At 38.2% G+C, this 23,721-nt stretch overlaps 2 protein-coding genes across 3 annotated transcripts in view; one reads left to right on the top strand and one right to left on the bottom strand.

Moving 5' to 3' along the window:
* The window catches only part of aven (apoptosis, caspase activation inhibitor), a 37,764-nt gene extending 20,363 nt beyond the window's left edge, over nt 1-17,401 (bottom strand). The window contains exons 1-2 of the mRNA XM_005475062.4: nt 17,137-17,401; nt 14,653-14,824 (exon numbers count right to left, since the gene is read on the bottom strand). Coding sequence (XP_005475119.1) covers nt 14,653-14,824; nt 17,137-17,331 — 367 coding nt within the window. The 5' untranslated portion in view covers nt 17,332-17,401. The remainder of the gene's footprint in view (nt 1-14,652; nt 14,825-17,136) is intronic.
* chrm5b (cholinergic receptor, muscarinic 5b) lies at nt 1,035-23,564 on the top strand. Of its 2 annotated transcripts, XM_005474953.4 has the most exons (2): nt 1,035-2,127; nt 17,870-23,564. In XM_005474953.4, exon 2 carries the CDS (start codon nt 17,942-17,944, stop codon nt 19,472-19,474), a length of 1,533 nt encoding a protein of 510 aa, XP_005475010.1. In that variant the 5' UTR covers nt 1,035-2,127; nt 17,870-17,941; the 3' UTR covers nt 19,475-23,564.
* Nucleotides 23,565-23,721: the final 157 nt, after the last annotated feature.

Raw genomic sequence — 23,721 nt, 5'->3', positions numbered from 1 at the left:
TATGATGAGAAGATCTGCATCTGTGTAATTTGGTTATTCATTTGTGCATTTGTTGCATTAAGCTGTTATAACAGTTGCACTGTGATTGTTCCTAGCTCTAAAAAGTCAGAGTGCAACTTCAGAGCCCTGTGTACATAGATACTGAAGATAAGGGGTAACTCTTTGTCCCTCCTTCAAACTCTAAATCCAGCTATAGCTGACTTTGTAACTCTGACACGGAAATACAGCAAAAATAACATCTAGTACCACAAACATCCTTGTTGTTCACTAGGCTGTTGCTTCAACTTGTTACAAGCATGACTGGTGCTGACAGCAATTCACATCAATGTGTTTGTTTCATTCTGTCAACAGCAGACACAGAAGTTCTCCCCTTTTAAGTGGGCCCTGCTTACTAATATGAAGAGCTGCTTGTGAATCAATGCAGCAAACAGATGAGCTTTTCAAACTGTTGGGCCTTACACTCATGTCAAGTTATATACTCTGAGTATTTCTGCATGGCCTTATCAACAACAGACTAAAAAGGTAGATTTAGGCCACAACCAAAATTTAAGCCAAAAACACTGACCCAAATCTTGTTAAGCAGTTATAAAAACAACCCTAGAATCTTTATATAACTGCCTGTCTAGTTTAAAAATGTTCCTGTTACTGAATTATTTAGGTTTGATTTTGATTGATAAGGTTATGGTTTGTAGCATACCATGAAATAAGAGAAATGTTATTTAGATCCACATACAATCATTGTTTTCTTAGTCACAATAAATATAAAAAAGATTTTGTTGAACTTTTACTCAGCTTTAATCCATAACTCGCAGTGTTTTAGTGCAAAAGACTACGAGGACAGAGTGAGACTCTAAGCAAGTTGATTTTCCTCTCAAAAAGCAAAACAAAAAACCATTTCCTTGAGAAGGAAACAATGTTTGCACTCTTTACTTTGTAACTACATTAAGAACCTTATCTGCAAAAGGAAGCTCATTCCAAAAAACCCACAAAACAAACAGAGAAAGCAATTTAAAAATCCTGCAAGAGGTGCATGGCCAAAAGGCTTTCAGGACTACCAAACATCATCGTGAAGTGGGACATGTGTAGCTGATTGAGAAGCGAGCCATTTCTCTGTGATGAAGACATACAGGTCTACCATTGCAAAGGCAAACATTCAGCTTATGCTGAACTGCTACTGAGACATGTGAGCTCCTCCTCTGGCTCCTCCCCCTATGTTTCATCCTACTACTCCACCTCTTCCACCTCCTCACCTCCTCCTCCCTTGTCTTACATATTGCCTAGCGCTCTGATACAGGATGAGGCTTCAACCTATGCGGGAATTTTTCCTAGTAGTTGCTCACGGCTGAATCTGCGTGTCAGAGAGGATGACAGCGCAGCCTGCATCCAAGCAGGGTTTTCAGAAGCAGCAAGCAGGAATCTGTTGGGAGGGAAAAAGTCTGTCTGCGCAGCCCTGAGCACTGAAGAAGCTTTACTTACTTTCATTGCCAGTGGAGTTGCTATAACTTTGCAGAAAGTGTGAGGAGCTGAGAAATTACCTTTGATTTTTCAGAAGATTTTCAAGCTCACGAGTTCATCTTCAGTGAAAGAGAAGACTCTTCGAAGAGACCTTCGGCTGATCATCGTTCGTGATAACGAGGAGCTCTTTTCAGTCATTCCCTCTTCTGTGAAAAATGTCTGAACAGCAGCATCGAGGCACCTCAGCAGCTTTGTCACATGGACGTTGACACCGAACAGCTGTTACATTTACCATCTTTTCTCAGAACGAAGCTGGAATATTGAGGAGCTAGAGCCTACTGCACGATGATGCTGACCGGTCTGTTTGCATCGAAGTGCTTTGTACTTAGCAACTGATGAGGATGCGAGACAGTGTGATGACCTACCTGTATTTGGCAAATGTGTTTTTCACCTCGTTGGAGAGAAGAGCACAGAGGGAAAAAGTCAGCGAGAGAGAACAGGAGAGGGGAAGAGAAAGCCAGCAAGGGAAAGTGTGAGGCAACAGTTAAAGGGAAGATCTACAGAGCCAACTCTGCCAAACTGAAGACGAAGTCAAAGAAAAACAACCTATCAAAGACTTGGCCACATGCCCGTTTAATGCTGGAGCATTGTGTTCGTTCGGAGCGATACAGGGTGAGTATGTATTCTGTTTGAAGTGGCTATTAGGCAGGAAATTAAAGAGCTCAGAGGAGCAGCTGTCAACTGACCCTACTTACTGTTTACTAAAGACGTATTAGAAATTCTGACATGATAAAATTTTGATTACTGAATAGCAAATGCGGCCCCAGTTACTATATTAAGGAATTGTGGAACATGTTCTGTGGCTCACAGTTGCAGAGCTGTGCAGTACATTTTGTACTGTGTGGACTTAAAACCATCATGAAAACATGGTTTAATTGACCTTAAATACACTTAAATAATTCACAAAGGGTTTGCCGGCATGTTGTGCATTTACTTAATGAAGAAGGTACAAGTAAAGTAATTCAGTTTAAAGTATCATTAAAAATCATGGGTTTGATCTGCTGTTTTATTGGAGGCGTAAAAACTTTGAGACTTGGTGCCTTTCAATGTCCTTTAATTTACCTGTTATTTTCTTAATTATTACTTTGCTCTTGAAACGCAAACAGAAGCTGTTATACCAAATGTTTTGTCTTGCTTGGCAAAAACATGTAAGACCAAAAAAAGCAACAAATTATCACATTTGAGAAGCTAAAACTGTCATATGTTTTTATTTCTTTGGTTGGAAAAAAAAATTTCTTCTAATCATAAATAATATTTTCTGGGATTTGTATAACACAAAACTCTAATAAAAAGCCACATAAAAAAAGCAATTCAAAGATTTTTCTCTATTGGAAACAGATGGTTATTTTTTTTTAAATCATTTCCTTTAATGAAACGCAGCAAATTGTAATGAGACTGAAAAAAAACAAAGCCTTGCAGCTGGAGCTACAATTTTTCAGTCAACTATCAAATCATTTTTCAAGCAATTATGTCAAACATCTATTAGTAAAAAGCCATTTAAAGGCATCAACTGTGACTTTGTAAAACTGAAATTAATTTTTTTTCAACCTTTCATAATCTGGTGAAAAGACAAAGTTAATGTAATGGCACTCAAACAACGGCACAGGTATTTAAAGTGGGTGGGCTGATGAGTGGGATGATCTGAGTGAAGTGTCTATGATCCACCCGCAGCTTTATTTAACCTCACACCATAACCCCACTGGCGTCATCTTAATGAGCAGTTCCAGGGAAACAAACCAAGCACCTGTAATGCTTTGTTTCCTATTTGTGCCAACCAGACAGTACATAATTGACCTCATTCCTCTGCTTTGACGCCAGTCTCTTCCAGCGTACATGGCAAATCTAGTATCTATAACAACACCGGAACATACATATTAATGGAATGATTGGGACTATTAATCTCAGTTAGGAAATCATCCTTGTGTGTGTCAATCTGGTTAGCCGAATCACCGAAGCTCTAATGTGATTTCCTTTTGTTTCATTATGATTGAGCTTTGATAGAGGCCCATTAGCAGCCTTGGTAAACTACGGCTGCAGGGGAGCAGGATTGATCCTTGTGTTAATGTGTACAGATAGATGACAGTGTGAGGATGTAAATAACTGGGCAGTCATTTTCCCAGTCATACAGGCGCATGGACTCACATGTACAGAATAAGGGAACTGCATCATTGGTTCATTTCTCCTAGCAACAGAATAATCAACCTCCAACAATGCGAGGACTAAAACTGACTCTGTAAAGCTAAAAAAAAAAAAGGAAAAAAGAAAAGAATTCTTGAGGATTGAAAGCAACTTAGTAGATTAAAATTCAACCAATGCATCTGTTGTTTACCTAAATTCTTTTCTAATTCATGACCACTGACGCCATCAAGGTGATGAAAACCTTTCTGCACAAAAGAAGCTTCAGAATGAACTGCTCGCAAAATATCTCAAGTATCAAAAGCACCAAGGTTTCATCCTTGAAAAGTTACCTCACTCTGGAAGCCGCAGTCATGAAAAGGGTCTGTTGTCTCCTGACGCATTGGAAGCACTGGATGTTATAGAAGGTGTAATCAGAGTCTTTCAAAACACATGAATGCTAAAAGCACTTGGGATGTTTGGACAAGCAGAAGGGCTACATAATAGCCATTTGTCAGGCCACAAACAACAGAAATCAGCTCGACCTTCAATTCAAATCAAACAGTCTGTTTACATAATTTCCCTGTTGGGCTCCATTTTTCATAATCACACCAAGTAGAGTAGAGGTTTTAATAGAGCTTTTGCAAACACAAAGTCAGGCACTGTATCTCCCAACAGCTCAATTATATATGTTTAAACAGACTGGCAAAGGAAATTCACCGAATGTCTACAGGTCTTTATCAGGGCTGTGTTAAATTTTCCAGTTGGATTTTGGGCGTGTGCTTGAATTTGTCCAGCATGCATATATCCATGCTGAGAGATGAATCACTGCAGCAGCAAATGCATCTGGATACATAAAAAGTCAAAATGAAATCTAAACAGCCTGAAGTGATACAAATAGAGACTATATCAAGAGCAAGCAAAGCTCTGAATCTCTGAATGTAAAGAAAAGGACTGCGGCATATATGTGATATTGATACCCTTTGACTGGAAGTAACCTCTAAAATATTTACTAAAGCTTAAATTTTCCCTATTTTAGTCTTCATTTTAAATGGCAATAAAATCATTACAACTGCTCAATTTTAGTTACAGTTGTGAAAAAAGTACACCTTCATTCACTTCTAAGGTTTTACATATCAGGAAATAATAACAATAATAATAATTGTGTTTTTATTAGATAAATACATCAGATGAACAAAAACACAATAACTAAGCCAAAATGTATAAGCAAGGTGTGAAACACTAAGTACACCCTTACTTCTTCCATAGTAATTAAGAGAGTAAACAGCAGCTAAAAACCCAAGAGCTACAATCTGAGTACAATTAGAAAAAGACCAAAAAAGTATAGCTTGTTTGGAAGCGCCGCCAAAAGTAAAAGAAAATGGAAGCACAGCATAGTCTGCATCTGAACAAACCACAAGACTTATAGAACAATGTCCAAAGGACAGACAAGACCAAAGTAGAGATGTCTGGCCACGGTGCACAGTCCAACATTTGGCAAAAAACAAAGCACAAACTAATCATAACAACTGTGAAGCATGATGGTGGAGGGATAATGATATGGGCTTGTCTTGCACCCTGGGCGCTTTGCATTGAGTGGACCATGAACCTTTCTGTATTATCAAATTATTCTCTAGCCAAACGTGATTGGATGCAAGACAGTGTGATTGGCCAATCTGACCAACAACTAAAGTTTGACCTATATTGGGCTGTGCAACAGGATAACTATCCTGAGCAAACCATCAAATCTACATCAGAAAAAGAAAATGAATCAAGGAGATGCAATGGTCCAGTCAAAACCAACCCAACCCAATATCCCCAGACCTCAACGAACTGCAGCAACCGTGTAAAGAAAAATAGGTCAAAAACTCTACATAGTGATACAACAGACTAATAAAGTAATAATGAAAACAACTCCTTTATCTTAATATTGCTAAAGCTGGTTCTACAAGCTTTGAATTATAGGGTCTACTTATATTTTCACACTAATTCTGCACTTTGTCTTCTTTTTTTTGTTTGTTAAATGCATAATTAAACAGCACAATATATCATGCGTTGTTGTTCAATAAACTTACTATTAAACTTACTAAGGTTGGATTTAAATTATTTTAGACGCAAGTAAGGGTCGGATTAATTTGATTATGATGGATAAACCTTGAAAGAGGCTCTACTTTCTTTTTTTACATGACATAATACCTTTTTTGAGCACACAAAGGCTTACTCTAATGTCTAAAAATTCTATTTTTTCCACTCAGTTGATCAAGTAATCCTTGTTTTAGATTAAAAAAAAATAAAATAAAAAATAAATCACACTTCTCCTCATTAAGACTCAAGAGCGACTACATAAAGACTTGCCTTAAACTGTTTTGAAACATGCCATTATGTAACACTGTAGGTTCTGACAGCCGTGCCTCAGTGAGAATTATAATTATAAAACTGGCCTCTAACCTGTCCAACTGTTGAATCATTTTAAGAAGACGCTCACTGCATATCTCCATCTGGCAGCGATGTCAAGAAAAAGTAGCTGCCAAAATTAAAAGGGTAATTTTATCTTTTCCGAGTCATTTCTTTGTCACAGTAGTGGTGTTAAAGGTGCTGACAAAAGTATTTACACTACTCAGAGCAGGAAGAGGAGCTAATGACAGTGATTTCTTTTTTTCCACGCAGCCTTCCTTCCGCCTACATTCATTTCTCGACTGTTTTGCTTGACGAACAACACTCCCTTCCTTCGGTTCAGTAAAGTGGTGATTTATTTTTGTGATTTACAGCAGCCCGACTTACAGTGATAAGTTATACATCACATAGTGGCACAACTTGTTATATTTTCAGCTTTCTATGTCAACACAGACTGCAAATTCAACTAAAGTGCAGATACTCAAGAATCGTTTGCAGGCAATGACTGCCTAAAGTCTGGAATCCATGAACATAAAAAAGCAGATTTCCTCCTTGATGATATTTTGCGAGGCCTTTCCAACTGTTTCTTTGTGGATCTCTCGGTCTTTCATTTTGACTTCACGTACATTTCAGTATATTTTAGTTAACTGTTCATCTGTACAAGTGCTATTTTACAGGATTTGGCCAAATCTGACCAAAAGAATATGTGACTACACTTTGAAATTCATCTGCATCTTTTGGTGGAACCTTTATTATCTCTTGCGAAGTCTTCTCTTTTTGTGGATTTCTAAAATAACCTTCTTTTTCTTAGAACATACCAACCTCTTTATTTTCCAATTCCTACTGTTCCTGCCATCTGCCTGATGGTTTCATTTGGTTTTTGGAACTTAGGACTGGCCAGTTTCTTTCAAGAGTTACAAAACTTTCAAAATTATACTCTTGAGAATAAGGTATAGAGACAACTCTGAGAGTCAATGGCGTGAACTCACAAAATCTGGGTACGAGAATTTTTAAATGAATCATATAAACATAAGATTTGACAGAAAGTACATTAAGTACTGGAAATTGCCCCATTATTAATGCCAAAACATCAAATTGTCAGCATGCGATGTTAGCAGAACACAGCCAAGGCTTTGACTCTGTCATATAGCTGTTCTCTGAGTGGCTCAGAAAATGTTAAGAGCCAAGCCCCCACATGTTTAGAATATATATTATGGACGGCAAAGTTTTTACTGTGAGCAGAAAAATTTGTGTTTTAGTCACGTTATTGCTACAAATAAATTTATCCATATTGAAAAATGCAGGGAGAACAGAAGCCTTAGCATGTCTTTACTCAACAGTACACACACACACACAAAGAGCTCTGCAGCATCACATTTCATGTATTTTGCCACATATTTTGCTGTTATATAACATACTGGAATGTCTGTCAAAGTACTGTTATTAATATGACTCAGACAGATCTGAAACATGCTTGAAAAATGTCTGAATAATACATTGTGTTGTACAAGAAGCCTGGAATTTGCAGAAACTGTCTGTTGTCAGTTGGTGACTGAGTCAGACTCTTTCCCTGACCTTTGCAAAATACCTGCAATCTCACACAGCATGTAGAAAAAGAAAAAAAGTACAAGCACTCGTGCGCAGCGAGTAGTACTAGTAAGTTTATTAATTCAGTGAATTAGTGTTTTGTGTTCGTCTATAGCAGGTCAGCTATTAGAAGTCCCAATCTGGATAAATCCTGTGCCCCACCTCAGCTGTCAGATTTATCCAGTAAACAGCTGCCGCAGCAACAAAGACTTCACATACTTTCCATCAATTTATGATGGAAGATGATGCTCTGATATCAAAACATATTAATTCTCCTTCTCCATTTATCCTGCCTCTCCCTGCTCTGAACTGTCATGCTGTTTCCTGAGTCAAACACATGAGTAACTTACTTCTTACTTTGTAATTTTTGTTATTGGATTACGTGCTTTCTCATCTGATCCCCTCGTTTGTGACCCACTCGTGTGCACCGCTTTCAGGAATTCGTGCTGGTCGTAATTATCTGACTGTTTCAGTTTGTGCTAATAGATTTCTCCGAGAGCTTTCCACTTGTGCTTTTTTTGCGATCAGGGCCTCAAACTGATTTGCTCAAGGATGTTTTGGCACTTGAAACAACTGGGGATCGAACCAGCATCCCCACACTCTCTGGACAACCTGCTGTACCTCCACAGTCATTTACCACAACAACAAAAAAACGTCACAAAATCTTGCCGTTTTCTCCAATAAATGTCAGGAATATCAGGGAAAACAATCCACACCCACTCATATATTTAAACACTTTTGTTTTGGGTTGCTCAAATGTACTCAGCTCCTATAGAGGAGATCACAATATTATTTGCTCTCATCATGTAGAGTACAATGTACTTGATGAGAAAACAAAACATGTATCTACTTGATTGAAATGTTTAAAACTAAAGAATCAGCTCACGTCTAACGCCTCCATCACACTGTAGGTAAAGCTCTGCTCTCGACCTTTCTGCCCTGGGATTTCGAATCTTGTAAGAATTGCAAGGTACATAACAAAAGGTTGAGAAACACTGCTGCAGGCCATTTCTCTCTTGAAATACATAGAAGTACTTCCGACCTGTACATTCTGTCAAATCTTGTCAATAAAGCACACCGAAACCTCAAAACCCTGACAAGATAAATAAATAAACAATTCCACAAGAAGTATTTTGTGAAAAGCCAAGCGGAAACAGGTGGTTTTTATAGTGAATTCCTGTTTTCATGGCTACCTTAATTGGCCAGAAAAACTACTCTTAAAAGCATCACCGCCCGCGTACAATTAAGTATCCTCTAAAGAGCGGCAGCCTCTTGCTGTATGCCATGACTAATCTGGCAATGTGGGCAAAACACAGAGACGAGAGATCGGAGTCAAACAACTCACAAGAGCACCTTTGGCATTTACACTACAAGAGAAGGAGAGAGAGCGACACGGCGCTGCAACACTCCAACTTTCTAATGGCGTGAGGAGAAAAAAAAACAAAAAACAATCCCACAAAAACAGTTCACTGCCGAAAACACTCACCCGAAGTTAAAAATGGCCTCATGACTTCCCCCAAAAGCATCAGCCTGCACAGTTCAATCAGTGTGAACGCCTGGATACTCAACTGAAAAACATAACTGACAGAAGACATGCTACTTTGAATAATGTGCCATACTCGGCGAGCTCTTGATTAGTAACACGTGCGATGGAATTCAGCTAATTAGAGCTTGGATCCAAAAATAAATGAGGATGACTAATGAGGGTTGTCAAACATGAGTTTCTGATCATCATTGAATTTCTGAATTTTCAAGCCAGAAATTGCAATAACTAGTCTTCAGCCCAGAATGTTGTTAAAACCAGTTAAAGCAGCACTATTTCATTTTGTTGCCAACTGTGGGCAGGACACCAAGCTGTCAACACAATGCTGAAGAAAAACACTGGAATTCACAAAACAGCTGCCAATTTATAAATCCAGCATGCTCAGGAAAAAATTAAGATTTATCTTAAGTGATGTTTCTTACCACCTGATAAATGGGAGTCCAGTATTTACAGGCCTCCTATATTTGTTTTGGTGAAATAACTTTTACTGTACTTGGAGGAATCCTGTTGACAGCTGTAAGAAAGAGACAGGCCATACAGCTAAAGCTACAACAGTTACCCAAAGACTTCATTTTTATAAGCTACACCTGTCATAATAGAGATCATTTTTAAGACTATAAATATTGGTAAGTGCAGCTTTAGAACCATGTAAGACAATAAAGTCATTTACATGACATAAAAAAGGGAAAATGTAATCATCTGCATGACTGCTTAGCTTTCATTAGTTAAACCAAGTGCAATGTGTTGGTGTGACCCTACTTTGAATAATGGCATCTTAATGACCATATCACATCCTACTGCTCCAAAATTTTAAATGATCTAATGTTTGATGACTTTTTTTAGACTTCCACAGCAAAACAGTAATTTATCCAGTCAAGTACTCTGCCACCTGCAGCAGTGTGTTATGCAACGTACTCAGTCAAGCTGACAAGAGACTGGAAGTGGAAGGAAAGCAAAGTGCAGGGAGATCTGTACTTTAGCATTCCTGCCAGAAATGTGTAAGAGGAAGGAAGCTAAGCAAAGTCAAATTCAGAATAACCTTTAATATGCCTTATTGAGGACAAAAGAAGAAGTGTCAGGCCTAAAAGCCTGTCTACAGAAGATGAACAGAATCTAAAAGTCAGGTTCTTTAGAAAGAAGAAAAAAAATATCCATTTACTGTTCATCGAAGCTTCATAAGAAATTCTCTCGGTGGAAAAGTGGCTGTCAAGAAGCCGTTCTTCAGGATGGGAGGCAGGGGGAAAAGGCTGACATATGTCAAATGACACAAAAACTAGACTGAAAATCAGTGGCAACCTGTCTGACGGAGTGATAAATCCAAATTTGATATTTTTGGTTTAATATGTCGATTAGAAGGTCAGAGGAGAATTACAACAATGAGTGTCTACAGCCAACTGTAAAAAAACAGATGTTTTGGAGGCTGTGTCATGGTTTACTTAGTGATGTTGGGGATCTTGTCAAAACTAATGTAACTGAAAGTACAGTCAGATGATTGATCTACCATGCAATACCATCTGGAAAGCATCTGATTGACAGGGGGCTTCATTTTTCAGTATGACGGTGATCACAAACAGTCATGCATTGGCCTCCCCAGAGCCCAGATCTCGACATTATTAAAGCACCGAGAGATCTTGACAGAGCAGAACAAGAGGCAGCCAGCATCCAAAGAAGAGCTTTAAATGTCCTTCAAGAAGCCTGAAGAACTAATACTGAAGACTACTTAAAGAAATGACAAAAAAGCTTGCCTAAGAGAGTTCAGGCTGTGCTGAAGAAAAAAAGTGGTCATATCAAATATTGACTTTGAAACTCATTAGATTTGTATAAACTCTTATACTGCATCTCCATTTATATCTGCAGAAGTTTCATAAAATCGCTAAATCGCTAAGTCCTAACAAAAGGAAGAACAAGAAAATAATACCCTTGATTCTTCTGTATTAGACTCTGCGCTGATTTTCAGGCAGTCTTGGATAAATCAGCAAAGTATTCTTTAGAAGAATACTGCCATATAAAAACAACCTAGCTATACACTGGTCACATAATACATACTCCATGTAGAGATGTGGTTAGCTGTGAAAGAGTGGACTGAAGTGGAAAAGAGGCACTGAGTCATAGCTAACCATAGAATTTAACACCACTAGAACAGTGTCAAATGTTAGCAGGATGTATGATTGATTCTTTAAATGCATGGAGTAATCATGTTTCGTCTCTTACATTCAGAGCGCCTAGATAGAGGTTTGCATCCAGAACATGAAATCCAGTTTTTGTAGCAGGCTTGAAACAGAGGCAATCCCTGAAATATGTATTAGTATACATTTCTGGTAGTGTTTCCAATCTTCCATCTTGTAGAATGACACATCACAGATCAACCAGCATTATTGAAAAGTGGACGATTACAGACACGCCTCTTCAACTTGTTTCATGTCGTTTTCAATTTCATCAGCGTCTAAAATTGACAGACATAACTCGAAGAAAAAAGAACAACCCAAGCCAAATTCTTTCTTGAACCAGTAGTCCAGACTGTGACGAGGGTGAATCAGCTCAGTTAATCAGTACCCATGGCATATCTGACGGAAGCAGAAAAAGCATGACAGTAACTGTAAAAAGAAAACTTTTTTCTTTTAACTGCCAAATCACCAGGGAGGGATTTGTCACCCCAGAAAGCCTAACGCAAATAAAGCTCACGAAAAGGAGATGAAGATATGCCATGAAAGCCAGAATGTTGGCAGAAGTTTCAGGTCATGATTACTGCATTCAATGCCATCAGCCTGGGAATAGCCAGGATGTTTACAAGGCAAGACAAGCTGCTCACTGAAACTCAGAAAAATTACTGAGCTATGGTAACCTGCTTGCACCTCAAGCTCATGATGCTGCCAAATCTACACCAGTCACAGTTAATTAATTACCAGAAAGCCAGCAGGAATTCAAAACAAGCATGAACTATTTTGTGATTTATGTTCAGGAGCTGGAAAAATGAAAAAAAAATGTTCCTAAAATATTTCTAGACTGTTGTTAGACGTTTGCATACACTCACCACGTCATGCTAATTTGGGCATTGTAATGATATCTCTGAGATGTTCTTTTTCCAGGGTGCAATGTGCAGCATATATCTTTAATGACTTTAAAAAACAACAACAAATTGGGTTCAAACATTTGAATTTATTTTGAATTTTCTCTAATACACAAGGGCTCGCAAGTATATGGACTGAGAGGTCAACACCCTCTCGGTCCTTGGTAAAGTTCCTTTAAACTGGTCGTCTTCCTGGCAGGAACCGGGCTTTGAAGCACAATTCAAAAATTTTCAATACAGTTGAGATTAGGATTTTGGGAAGGCCATTCCAGAAGCTTAATGTTGGCCCACGTTATTCCTCCAAAACCAGTTATGTGTTTTTGGGATCATTGTTCTGCTGGAACAACCCACTCTGTTCGATCTGACATGAGGCTGAAGAATTTCGAGGCAATCCTTTTTCTTCATTATTCCATCCTCTTTGTGCAATGTACCAGTACCACTGGCAGCAAAGCAACCTCAGAGCATGATGATATCGCCACCATGCTTACAGCTGGTACAGTGCCCTTAGGTTTAAAACAGGGGTGGGGAACTCCAGGCCTCAAGGGCCAGTGTCCTGCAGGCTTTAGATCTCACCCTGGGTCAACACACCTGAATCAAATGATTAGTTCATTACCAGGTCTCTGGAGAACTTCAAGACATGTTGAGGGGGTAATTTAGCCATTTAAATCAGCTGTGTTGGATCAAGGACACATCTAAAACCTGCAGGACACCGGCCCTTGAGGCCTGGAGTTCCCAACCCTTGTTTTAAAAGGTTGCCCTTTAATCCTCCAAACATACCTTTTGTCCTTGTGGCCAAACAGCTTAATCTTTTTGTCATCTGACCATAAAAACTTTCTCCATGGGTCATTTGGCTTGTCCAAGTGGGCAGCTTCAAATTTCACTTGAGCTTGAAAGTGTTGATTTTGGAGCAGAGGGTTCTTCCTTGGTTGCCACTCTCTCAAGCCACAGCAATGTAAAAATCATTTCACTGTGGTGTTCCTGCAGTTTCCATTTCATGGCAAGCTTGAGTGTTTGTGGTTTCTGGGTCGTTCTTAAACCAATTTCCTCTCCTTTGAGGGTGACTGTCTGAGACTTCTTCTAGACCAGGGGTCTCAAACTCGCGCCCCGGGGGCCACTTGCGGCCTACGTCACCCCAAAAAATGATTTAATATGAAGGCAATATGAGCAGAGAGTGCAAACATGTTCAGGGATTGCATGTTAGTTCAGTGAGAGAGTAATTTGTAAAGAAAACTATTTTCAATAGGAGCCAAAAACTCATGTGTACACTTATGTGTGCATTTTTATTTTGTTAAATACAAACAAAATTATAGCAGAAGTGCTGCCACGTGTACACGTGTGCCACGTACATACAACTGGTTAACCGATGATCTTAGAAAATGGCTCGAAGAGATCTTCCCAAAATGTGTAAATCTATGGTTCTCTTTCTTAGATCTTCAATGAGTTCTTTGGACTTTCTTATTGCTCTTATTGGTCAGTCCAACGAGTGTTGTCAAACAAATCCTATCAGTTATACTCAGTCCTGATAACTAAAGTTAACAGGCCTTGGCCTTGTCAAGTTAGAAGACATTGTACTACCTTCATGCAACACCTACTGAAAGATGTGAGTGAATGCATATATTTGAGCCTGTATGTGTCCTTTTGACTGTGTTGATTAGATAAAATCCACAATAAATTAAAATAGTGCACACAATTATTGCTTTCTAAAGTCACTAAAAATATATGCTGCACAATAATTCCAAGAACAGTTTAAAGAAATCATTAAAATCCCAAAATTGCCATGACAGCCATGCCCATGATGAGTCTTAAACTTCTGACCACAACTATAAAGAATCTTGAATATTAAGCTAAACATGGCAGCTCGACACTGGGGCTGAGAATCAGGGAAATATCTGAAAAAAACTTGAGCTCTGCTCTTATTAAACTGAACTTCCTTAACTATGATCCTTGGGGGAAAGAAACAGCAACAGAATCAGAGACTGTAGAGAGCCCAGGGGCCCCGACACTGACCACTGAGGCTGAAATTAGCAAACAAGACAAACAAGGATCCTCCATGCAGCTATCTGACAGCAATGTCCATACAGAGCAATTAAAGTCCCTAAAGACAGCAGCAAACATTTCTAGCTAATTAGGAAACGGAGGCAACTTTGGAAAACTACAACTTGACTCAGTGGAGTATTTGCACTAAGGCTACAACACACACGAAAGGTCAACACTCTTTAGAAAAACTGAGTCAACATTTATTTGTGCCAAGTGAAGCGTGATGGTGAAACATCAAATAAAAACGTAAAAAACTGACTGATTGTTAATCACTTAAGCTTCTAGAACAAAGTCAAAGGTAAAACCCATCCCTCCTGTTGTGGGCTGTATGAGCTTTGCAGGTGTGGCTGGTAAAACAAACATCCTCCTCCAACATCTTGTGGTCACATCTTACCTGCTGAGGCCAGCAAAACATGATAGTCTGTTCCTCTCTGAGTAGGCGTGTCGTCATCCGGCTCTGGCCTCTCCGACTCCTCGTACCGGTCCCAGTTTGACTCCAGCTTCCTCCTGGAGAACACCTCTGTGCTATCATCATCCTCCTGATAACTGTCCCCTTCATCTTGGTCCTGAAGGAGAACATAGCAGGGTATACAATGAGCAATATGACACTCAAGAAAATCAGAAAGCAGAATCGGACAAGAAAACTTACGAATAGCTAGATAAAATAAATCTGTCAGCTAAGAGACTAATCCAATTACAGTTGAGGGTCCTCTGATCCAAATTCTTATAAACAACAGAAGAACATCTTAACCTGAAACATATTTTTATCCACCTGTTCATTTTGACCAATTTAAATGGAGTATCGGTGAGCTGGGTTAAAAAAAAAAAAAACTGATTAACTTAGGACAGAAATTAATAACACTCTGAAAATTTCTTGCATCCATCTTGCTACAACATTTTTATAAGTAGTACATCCATCAGCCACTTTATTAGGTACACCTGTTCAAGGCAAATATAAAAATAATAGAGCAAAGAATGTCAAACTGTATAGCAGCCTCCGGCCAGCAAACTGATGGCTGCATCCAGTAGAATAACAAACCGTCTCACAAACCCAAAATCATCTCAGACTGGTTTCCTGATCTGCAGCAGCTGTGTAATGCTATCATGCCAATGTGGACCAAAATCTCTGAGGAATATTTCCAGCACCTTGTTAAATCTAAGCCAGGAAGAATTAAAGCAGTTCTGAATTAAATCTAACCCAGTTCCAGAATACCTAACAAAAAAAAAAAAAAAACACCTAAAAAAGTGATTTTATATTGCAGTGGGATTTGTCGACCGTTCTTTTGTAAACTGAAAAAAATAATAATAATAAGGAGAAAAAAGATTTTGAGCTGGAAAAAAGTTTTGGCAACTACTTCTATATTTACCATTTCAAAGAAAAATGCCATCTTTATTCAAACTCTGGCACTTTGAGGATTTTCTGAGTTTCTATTTCAAGTCAAAGTAATTTAAATATCTTTTTATTTTTAAGATGTCACCTGTGCTTTGGGAAACTAACACAACTAAACTATTAATTTAGGAAGGCAACAATAAATTAATACTGAAAGTACTCTTTTAGCAGCAAACTGCAGGAGGACTGCCTAAACACACGGATCCCAAATATGTTTGCAAATTCCTGACAAATGTGCATAGAAACATCCATTTCAATTTAATTTTTCCACAAGTATTGTTTTTTCCTCCGGTACCAGAAGAGACTTTTCAGAGTCTGTTATGGGCTTATTGGCTAGGGAATGTATGTAAACCACAATATTTAGATTTTAAATCCTGGTTTCTGTGAATAATTTTACTGTTGTAGATCACAATGCAAAAAAAAAAAAAAAACTCTGTGGAAAAAAGTCTAATTGTTCTAACTTTTAAGAAGTCTAAACTGCATAACTTTAGTACTGTCACTATGATTTTGCTGCAACAAAAATAATTCATTTTGTGCTTCACAAATTGAAAGAGAATTTTGTAAAGTGTTCATTAGCACATAGCTCTTATTTATAATTGGTAGCCAAGCATCGCAAATGGGTGAAGGTATAAACAAAGAATAAACATCACTGCCAAAACTGAACTCATTAAGTTTGCCTGAGTAACGCATTTATCCCTGCTTTCTCACACATCTGCAAAAATCTTTTCATAATACTGCCATGGAAAAACCATGCTCATTTCTTCTGAACAAAATAATCAAAGACCACATGGTAGCTATGGATGCACCAAAAAAAATAAAAATAAAAAATGATTGCAATCAAGAGCTCCAACTAACCAAGGGAGATTTTGATGACTGTAATCACAGAGCCCCTATTGTTTCTCTTCTACTGCTGTAGTTACCATGGCAGGGGCATTAACTGTCTGAACATCCCAGTGGAAAAACAACTGCAGCCTCTAGGGTCATATCCACAGGCAGATTGTAAAGTGACAAAGTTAAATTGCTGTGGGAAAAATTTCAAGAGCTTGATCAAAATGTTGACGCATGTAAAAGGGCTCAGTGTAGCTCTATACAGTGCATGGTGGTAGGATTTATTAGATGACGATAGCACGAACAACAAATAATAAGCATGGATGGATTTAGCTGATATTTGCACACTTCTCAGGTCAGCTAATGCATATTGACTCGAAACTTACTGTGAGTTTGCACATTATTTCAATACATAGCTATATTTCAAAGTTTGCACCAGCTGCGGGGATTGTTTTGCTCAGACTAACTATAACACTGCCTAACTGTCACCCTGAAATGAGTTTTAGTTAGGCGGAATTGAAGAAGTAATCCCATGTAGCTTTGCAATAGCATCTGTGAATGTGTGCGTCTGCGCAGTGACGTAAACTACAGGATTCAAAATATTTTTCAACAAAGTTTGGCGGACTGACGTAAGGGGACTCAGATCCCCTGCTCTCTCACCCGCTGATGGAATTCAGCAGCATGGGCGCCTCCTCCGCGTCCACGGCCGCGATGATGATCTCGTTTACCCCGCCCGCGGTGGTGGCCTCCTCGCCCTCGGCCTCGGTGTTCACCGACAAAACTGTTGCCGTCGTTTCCACCGCGGCCACCTCTTTTCCCACTGCCTCCTCTGCCTCTGGTTACTCTACCTTCCATTACTGTCAACAGTGGCCGGACAGCTGAGCGTGTGACGCCTCACAGTTGAAATGGGTGTTACACCCAATGATATCCCACGGCAAAATTGTTTTGATTTGATAGTTCCGGGCCTCAATTTGGCTACATGAATATCTATCAGTAACATAAAAAATAATTAACTTTTCAGGTTTAAATGTTGTATATATTCTTAATGAAGAAATTCTATGTCAATTAGAACTTATAAGTAATTAAATACTACTGCATATATTATTATATTATATAGTATTTCCATTAATGACATATAGAATTTTATAATACATTACATGCACACACACACACACACACACATATATATAATGATGAACCTAATGTTGTATTTTAACATTTATATTAATATTATATTTTATTAAATCTATTAAGCTTTTTACAAACTACGTATACAAGTTAAAAATCTAAGTAAGCTACTGTCACTCTGATCAAAAATGAATTGTGCTCATTAACTCATTAAAAACAACTCTGTGTGTAATTATATCTCATTGCTGTTCTCTTTTCATTGTAGGTAACTGCTGAATCCACATGAGGCTACAAAGAGATATTTTCCAACAGTAACACAGCTCTGCAACAAAGCGTAATGGATGCTTCAAACAGTACTTTTGGCAACACTTCACATGTCTCCCCTGCTCCTCACAGCCTTTGGGAGGCTATAGCCATCGCCACGGTGTCGGCCATTGTCAGCCTGATAACAATAGTTGGTAATGTGCTAGTTATGCTGTCCTTCAAAGTAAACAGTCAACTTAAAACTGTAAACAACTACTACCTACTGAGTCTGGCCTTTGCGGACCTCATCATAGGAGTTTTATCCATGAACCTGTATACCACATATATACTAATGGGTTACTGGTCCCTGGGGAACCTTGCATGTGACCTCTGGCTAGCAGTAGATTATGTAGCCAGCAATGCTTCAGTTATGAACTTACTTGTTATCAGTTTTGACAGATACTTCTCCATTACAAGGCCACTGACGTATAGGGCAAAGAGGACTCCAAAGAGGGCTGCCATTATGATAGGTCTGGCATGGTTGGTGTCATTTATCCTTTGGGCTCCACCCATTCTGTGCTGGCAGTACTTTGTAGGAGAGAGAACAGTGCAAATGAACCAGTGCCAAATCCAGTTTTTAGCACAGCCCGTCATCACATTTGGGACAGCCATTGCTGCGTTCTACATCCCAGTCTCTATTATGACCATTCTTTACTGCAGGATTTACAAAGAGACGCAAAAACGGACAAAAGATCTAGCAGAGCTGCAAGGGCTCACAAAGGAACATGTTCCAGAGGGGGCTAAACCACAGAAAACTATTATTCGTTCTTGTTTTCATTTCACCCGAGAGCCAAGAGACCAGAGTCAGGCCTCCTGGTCCTCATCTAATCAAAGTAATGCCACAAAAACTACCACAAGGTCAGATGAGGCATGGGCGAAAGCAGACCAGATCACGTCTTTTAATAGCTACACGTCCTCAGAAGAAGAGGAACAACACGTTTCAATAGAAACCCCGCAAGGATCCTTCAAAGAGCCAGGAAGTGGAGAAACTAATAAAAATGGACAGGTGACTGATTATGCAGAAGATGAGTATTTTTCCACACCTCAAAAAAAGAACAGCAAAAAGTGCATCTCATATAGGTTTAAACTTGGCTCAAAGGGTAAAAACGGCAATCCTATGAGCGCAACATCATGCCCCCCCGAAGCAGAGCTGCCCACCAAAAATGCCTCCCCCTCCTCATCCTCCACCACCTCCAAACCCATGGACACTGCCCTGAAGAACCAGATTACTAAGAGAAAGAGGATGGTGCTGGTGAAGGAGAAAAAAGCAGCCCAGACTCTTAGTGCCATCCTCCTGGCTTTCATCCTGACATGGACGCCATACAACATCATGGTGCTTATCTCTACTTTCTGTTCCGAATGCATCCCGACATCCCTGTGGCACCTGGGCTACTGGCTGTGCTACGTCAACAGCACCATCAACCCGATGTGCTACGCTCTCTGCAACAAGACCTTCCAGAAGACGTTCCGCATGCTTCTGCTGTGTCAGTGGAGGAAGAGGAGGAGAGGTGAGGATAAGCTATACTGGGGTGGACAAAACCCAAATGTCAACAATAAAATGACTTAATGTGTCCCTGCAATATTACACCAAACTTACTTTTGTCCACGTTGTTGGATTTTCTTGACATATACAGTAGTCAGTGGTCTTCTTCAGCATGAAGTGCCAGATGTGATTTTCGTGTTAAAATACATGCTGGTTTAAAATGAGCTGAGCCTGATGAAGCGCCTAAACGTCTGCTGTTATAGGAAAGAAAGGTGTCACAGAAAGGTGTCTGCACATTCTCACATAATTAAAGGTTAACGAACAGGTTCAGATGTTTTCTAGTCTGTCTTGAAGTGATATACCACTGGTTCCACACATTGAAGTCTGATTACAGACCTACAGATTGCATGGCTGCTGCGGGAGCAGCGTGAAGTAGGGGTGTCCGTGATGTTTAAAAAATGAAATATCAACATTGTGTTAATAATGCATGTATGATAATCATAAATAATTGTGTATTTGTTCTTTTTGTATGCTTTTGTATAGTTATATGGCTTTAGACTCTATTGCCACCTGAATGCATTTGTGAGGTTAATTAATGTAAAAAAGACACAATAAAAAAAGTTATAGATTAATTTGACTGATAGAATTATTGCTATTTTTTTAATAGATATCGTGATAATAGCAATATTGTGAATCTTTGTTTTGGTTTTATTTGGTCACGATAATCATGCAAAAACGTGACATCATGACAGCCCTAGTATGAAGTCTGATAAACCGCCTTGTGCTACATCATATCACTTGAGTCAGTGTCCGTTTTAGATGTCTAAGGGGTGTTGAGTTTAGAAACAAGTTATCTTATCAAACTTCAAGTTATCTTATCTAACTTCTGACAAAACTGTTTTTGGTTAAGTTGTATGGTGGCTTAATACAGGCACTAGATTTTTTTGTTTTGTTTTTGTTACAAGAATAGGAAAGTCAGCAATGACATATATCTCTCTTTCAACTCCTGTTTTTAATAGTTAATAACAAGTTACTGGAGCACACATTTAAATATTTGTAATATACTTACACACCCATATCCTTCCTCTCCATATGGGCAATACTGCTGTCCCTTTGCAACTGAGATGTAAATGCACTCAGACACTAAAATATATGGTACATAACATATATTATGACTAAACAGTCAACACTTTTATTGCAAGAAAAAAGTGACATTTACATAAGGCAAAAAAAAAAAAGCAGAAGAAACAAAAAGTACAGAAATAAATAAATCTGGTGTAAAGGTTGTTATGGCTTTATGTAACGGGTGTCAGACACTTTGTCTTTTATCAAGTCACTTCTTTCTGACCTACATCAGAAAGGTGAGGTGCTTTTATGCGTGTTTATTAATCCCTTTGTCCAGTCTGATTTTGTTGAAGTGTATAAACTGCTTGCTCAACTCATACTAACTTTACTTTCCATGGTTATTAAAAAGAATTAAGAAACATTGTTAACTAGAAAGATGTTCGTAACACAGACATTCTCAAAACCTGCTCTCGGTACGCTGCACTGATATCTCTTGTACACAATTTTTTTTAATTTGTCTTGTTCTCTGTTTTCAGTACCTGTGGACAGGCAGGAAATCATTAATGAATTGCAAAAAATTGCAAAATGTGTCTTTTTTTTCTGACAATGTAAGAATGAAAAAAAAAATTTGGTCAATATTTATTTTTTATATGTATTTTCATCCTTTGAGACCATTAAACACTATAAAAGTCTGATGTCTGTAGTTCCCCCAATATCGAGTTGCTCATTTAACTGCGAAACTTGCGTTTACTTTACATTTTTAAGGAATTTCTAAAAAGTGATGCCAGGTATTCAGTTACACTGTTAAACACCATACTGAAAATAATTTTAGGCTAAGGACTTTTAAATTGTTCACAGCCTCATTTGAAGACATTATAATTCCAAACCCAGCTATATTGCCCTTTATCATCTGTTTACATAGCAGCTTCTAGTACTGGACTTCTGACCTGTTTTCCATTTGCATCTATATTGTGATCCCCTGTGACCTGCTTATTACATGTTTATATAGTAAACAGAGAGTACAGCGCTTAGTTCTGCCAACCTCACCAGGATTACAATCATTTTCAATATAGCTAATTTACAAGATAATAAATAAGCTGTGTTTATAATTTACACATGAACTGTAACTTCTGCAAGGGGACACCTGCAAAATAAATAAAATAAAATTCAACTGGTTCACTGGTTAAGAAACCAAATAAAACCAAATAAAAATTAAAAATCAAACATGATAATAAAATAGTATTCTTTCCAAACCAGTGGCCCAAGTAACAACCACCACCCCACCTTCAATGGCAAGCCTGTCTCAAGCCTGATTACAGGGGTTCTAACAATCTTTTTTAGTGAAATATCCTGGAGTCAAAATCTCTGATCCTATCCTTTCAACCTCATATAATTCATAATTCTCCTTTATTCTGTTACTCTGTATATAAATGACATAGCATAAGCTCACATATTTCAAAACAAAGCTGTAACAGGAATAACATATTTCACAGATTGTGTCAGATTTTACACTTCACAAATGGTGAATGTAAATTGTTTACAGTGTATTATTGTTCAGTGAATGTCTTTTCCTGTTTTCTATCTTGTTGATATTTGATCATGTGTATAAGGGCTAATCGGTACATTTATGTGCATTTACAGTTGCATTAGTTTAACACTAGTAATATGAGATTAAGATTGTTATGGACACCTCTTGTCTTCTTTTTGCTGTAAAAAGATGAGTGATGTTGTAAATTATTTCACTTTTTTTGTCTATTATGATGTAATGTTAAATGTATCTTTCTGATCTGAACTCTGTGCCTTTTGTTCTGCTCATAGTGGCAAAAATTCCTTTGTGAAGGAGCTTGTGCTTACTGTCTGTCTGCACTTCTGTAAGTGTCTTTGTGTAATAATATACACAGTAAAATACAAACTTCAAGGCAAACATTTAATGACCAACACACAAGTTGAAGACTATCTCATTTGTCAATAATTCTTCTTTGAGAGGTGAGGCAAATCGTTACCGTCCTCCAATGGTTGATTGACTACCCGAATGTGCCATGTACCAACGACATGACTCTAAACAAATCCCAGACGTCACCGAAGATTTTACTGGTCCCAAGAGTCCAGGTCAGCACAGTTGTTCTGCATTGAAAGTTTCTTTGCTCTAATGCAACACCACATGAAAAGAACAAAGCCATTAATTAACTGATCTCATTAACAGTAATTGGCGTTTTCAAAGTCTGATAAAGCTCAGTTGACCTGTGGCGTCACTGAAACACTAAAAACTATTTCACTGGAGAACTCACCTTTGTGTTTATGGAAGCTTGTTTCCACCACTGGAAAAAAACACCACAACATTTTTTGCCCACCACAAGTCAAAATATTAGATCATTGTTTAAAGATTTTGAGTTCGGTATCTCAGGATTTCAAAATAAATAAGTCAGAATTCAGAAAAAAATATTAAACTTTAGTTAAAATTTTGAGATAACCCCAAATTTTAAATTATGGGTGGCATTTTTTTTCCTTTCCCCTCCAGTGGCAGAAATAGGCTTGTAGATGTGCTGAATGAACTCTGGTACTGTAGTTTCTCTTTAATCTCAAATACACAATGCAACCATGAAACCCTAAAACACCAAAATGCAGCTGAAAATAGTCTTCAGTTAATATTTCCACACATTTGGTAAAAATGAGTTTTTAGCAGTTTAGCTCTAGCTTTTAAATAAAACATTTAGAGTCAAAATAAGCACTAAATTGCTTTGGACTAAGAGCCACAGTCATGATCGAAACTTTGAAAAGTATTAGGGAAAACAACAAGCGTTCTTTTATTTTGATGCTTTCACTTAACTCATTTAGCATGAGTAATCTACAGGACACTGCCATGCGCATTCTTCACACAGCAACTCATTCTTAACCTTGGAAAAAGGCAATTTGATGAAAACTACTCATTTTAAATTGTGTCACACCATCACCATTTACCTGTGGACGGGGCATGACTGGAAAAAGATGCAACTGCATGCAAGTTGACCTAATTCACGACATGTTTTGTCTACTCTGTGCTTGAGAGATAACTTTTAGATTATATTTATATTCACTACTTCTCACCAAAACACATTCTGTGCATCATAAACATCTGATCTGACTTTAAAGCATTTTTCGAGCCCTGTGGTTATTATTGACAGTGATTGTGCCCAGCGGGCCCTCGTGCATAACACTAAGACTCAAAAGCTTAAGCAGTTAATTGGAATTCAACTCAGCCAGCAAACTTGTTTTTTTTTTTGCTTGTA

Source organism: Oreochromis niloticus, linkage group LG15, assembly GCF_001858045.2.
Source record: "Oreochromis niloticus isolate F11D_XX linkage group LG15, O_niloticus_UMD_NMBU, whole genome shotgun sequence".
Taxonomy (NCBI): Eukaryota; Metazoa; Chordata; class Actinopteri; order Cichliformes; family Cichlidae; genus Oreochromis; species Oreochromis niloticus.
This window is presented reverse-complemented; position numbering and strand designations above follow the sequence as displayed.

Excerpts from the sequence above, each read along its gene's own strand:
- chrm5b (XM_005474953.4), top strand. The coding sequence starts at position 17,942 with ATGGATGCTTCAAACAGTACTTTTGGCAACACTTCACATGTCTCCCCT.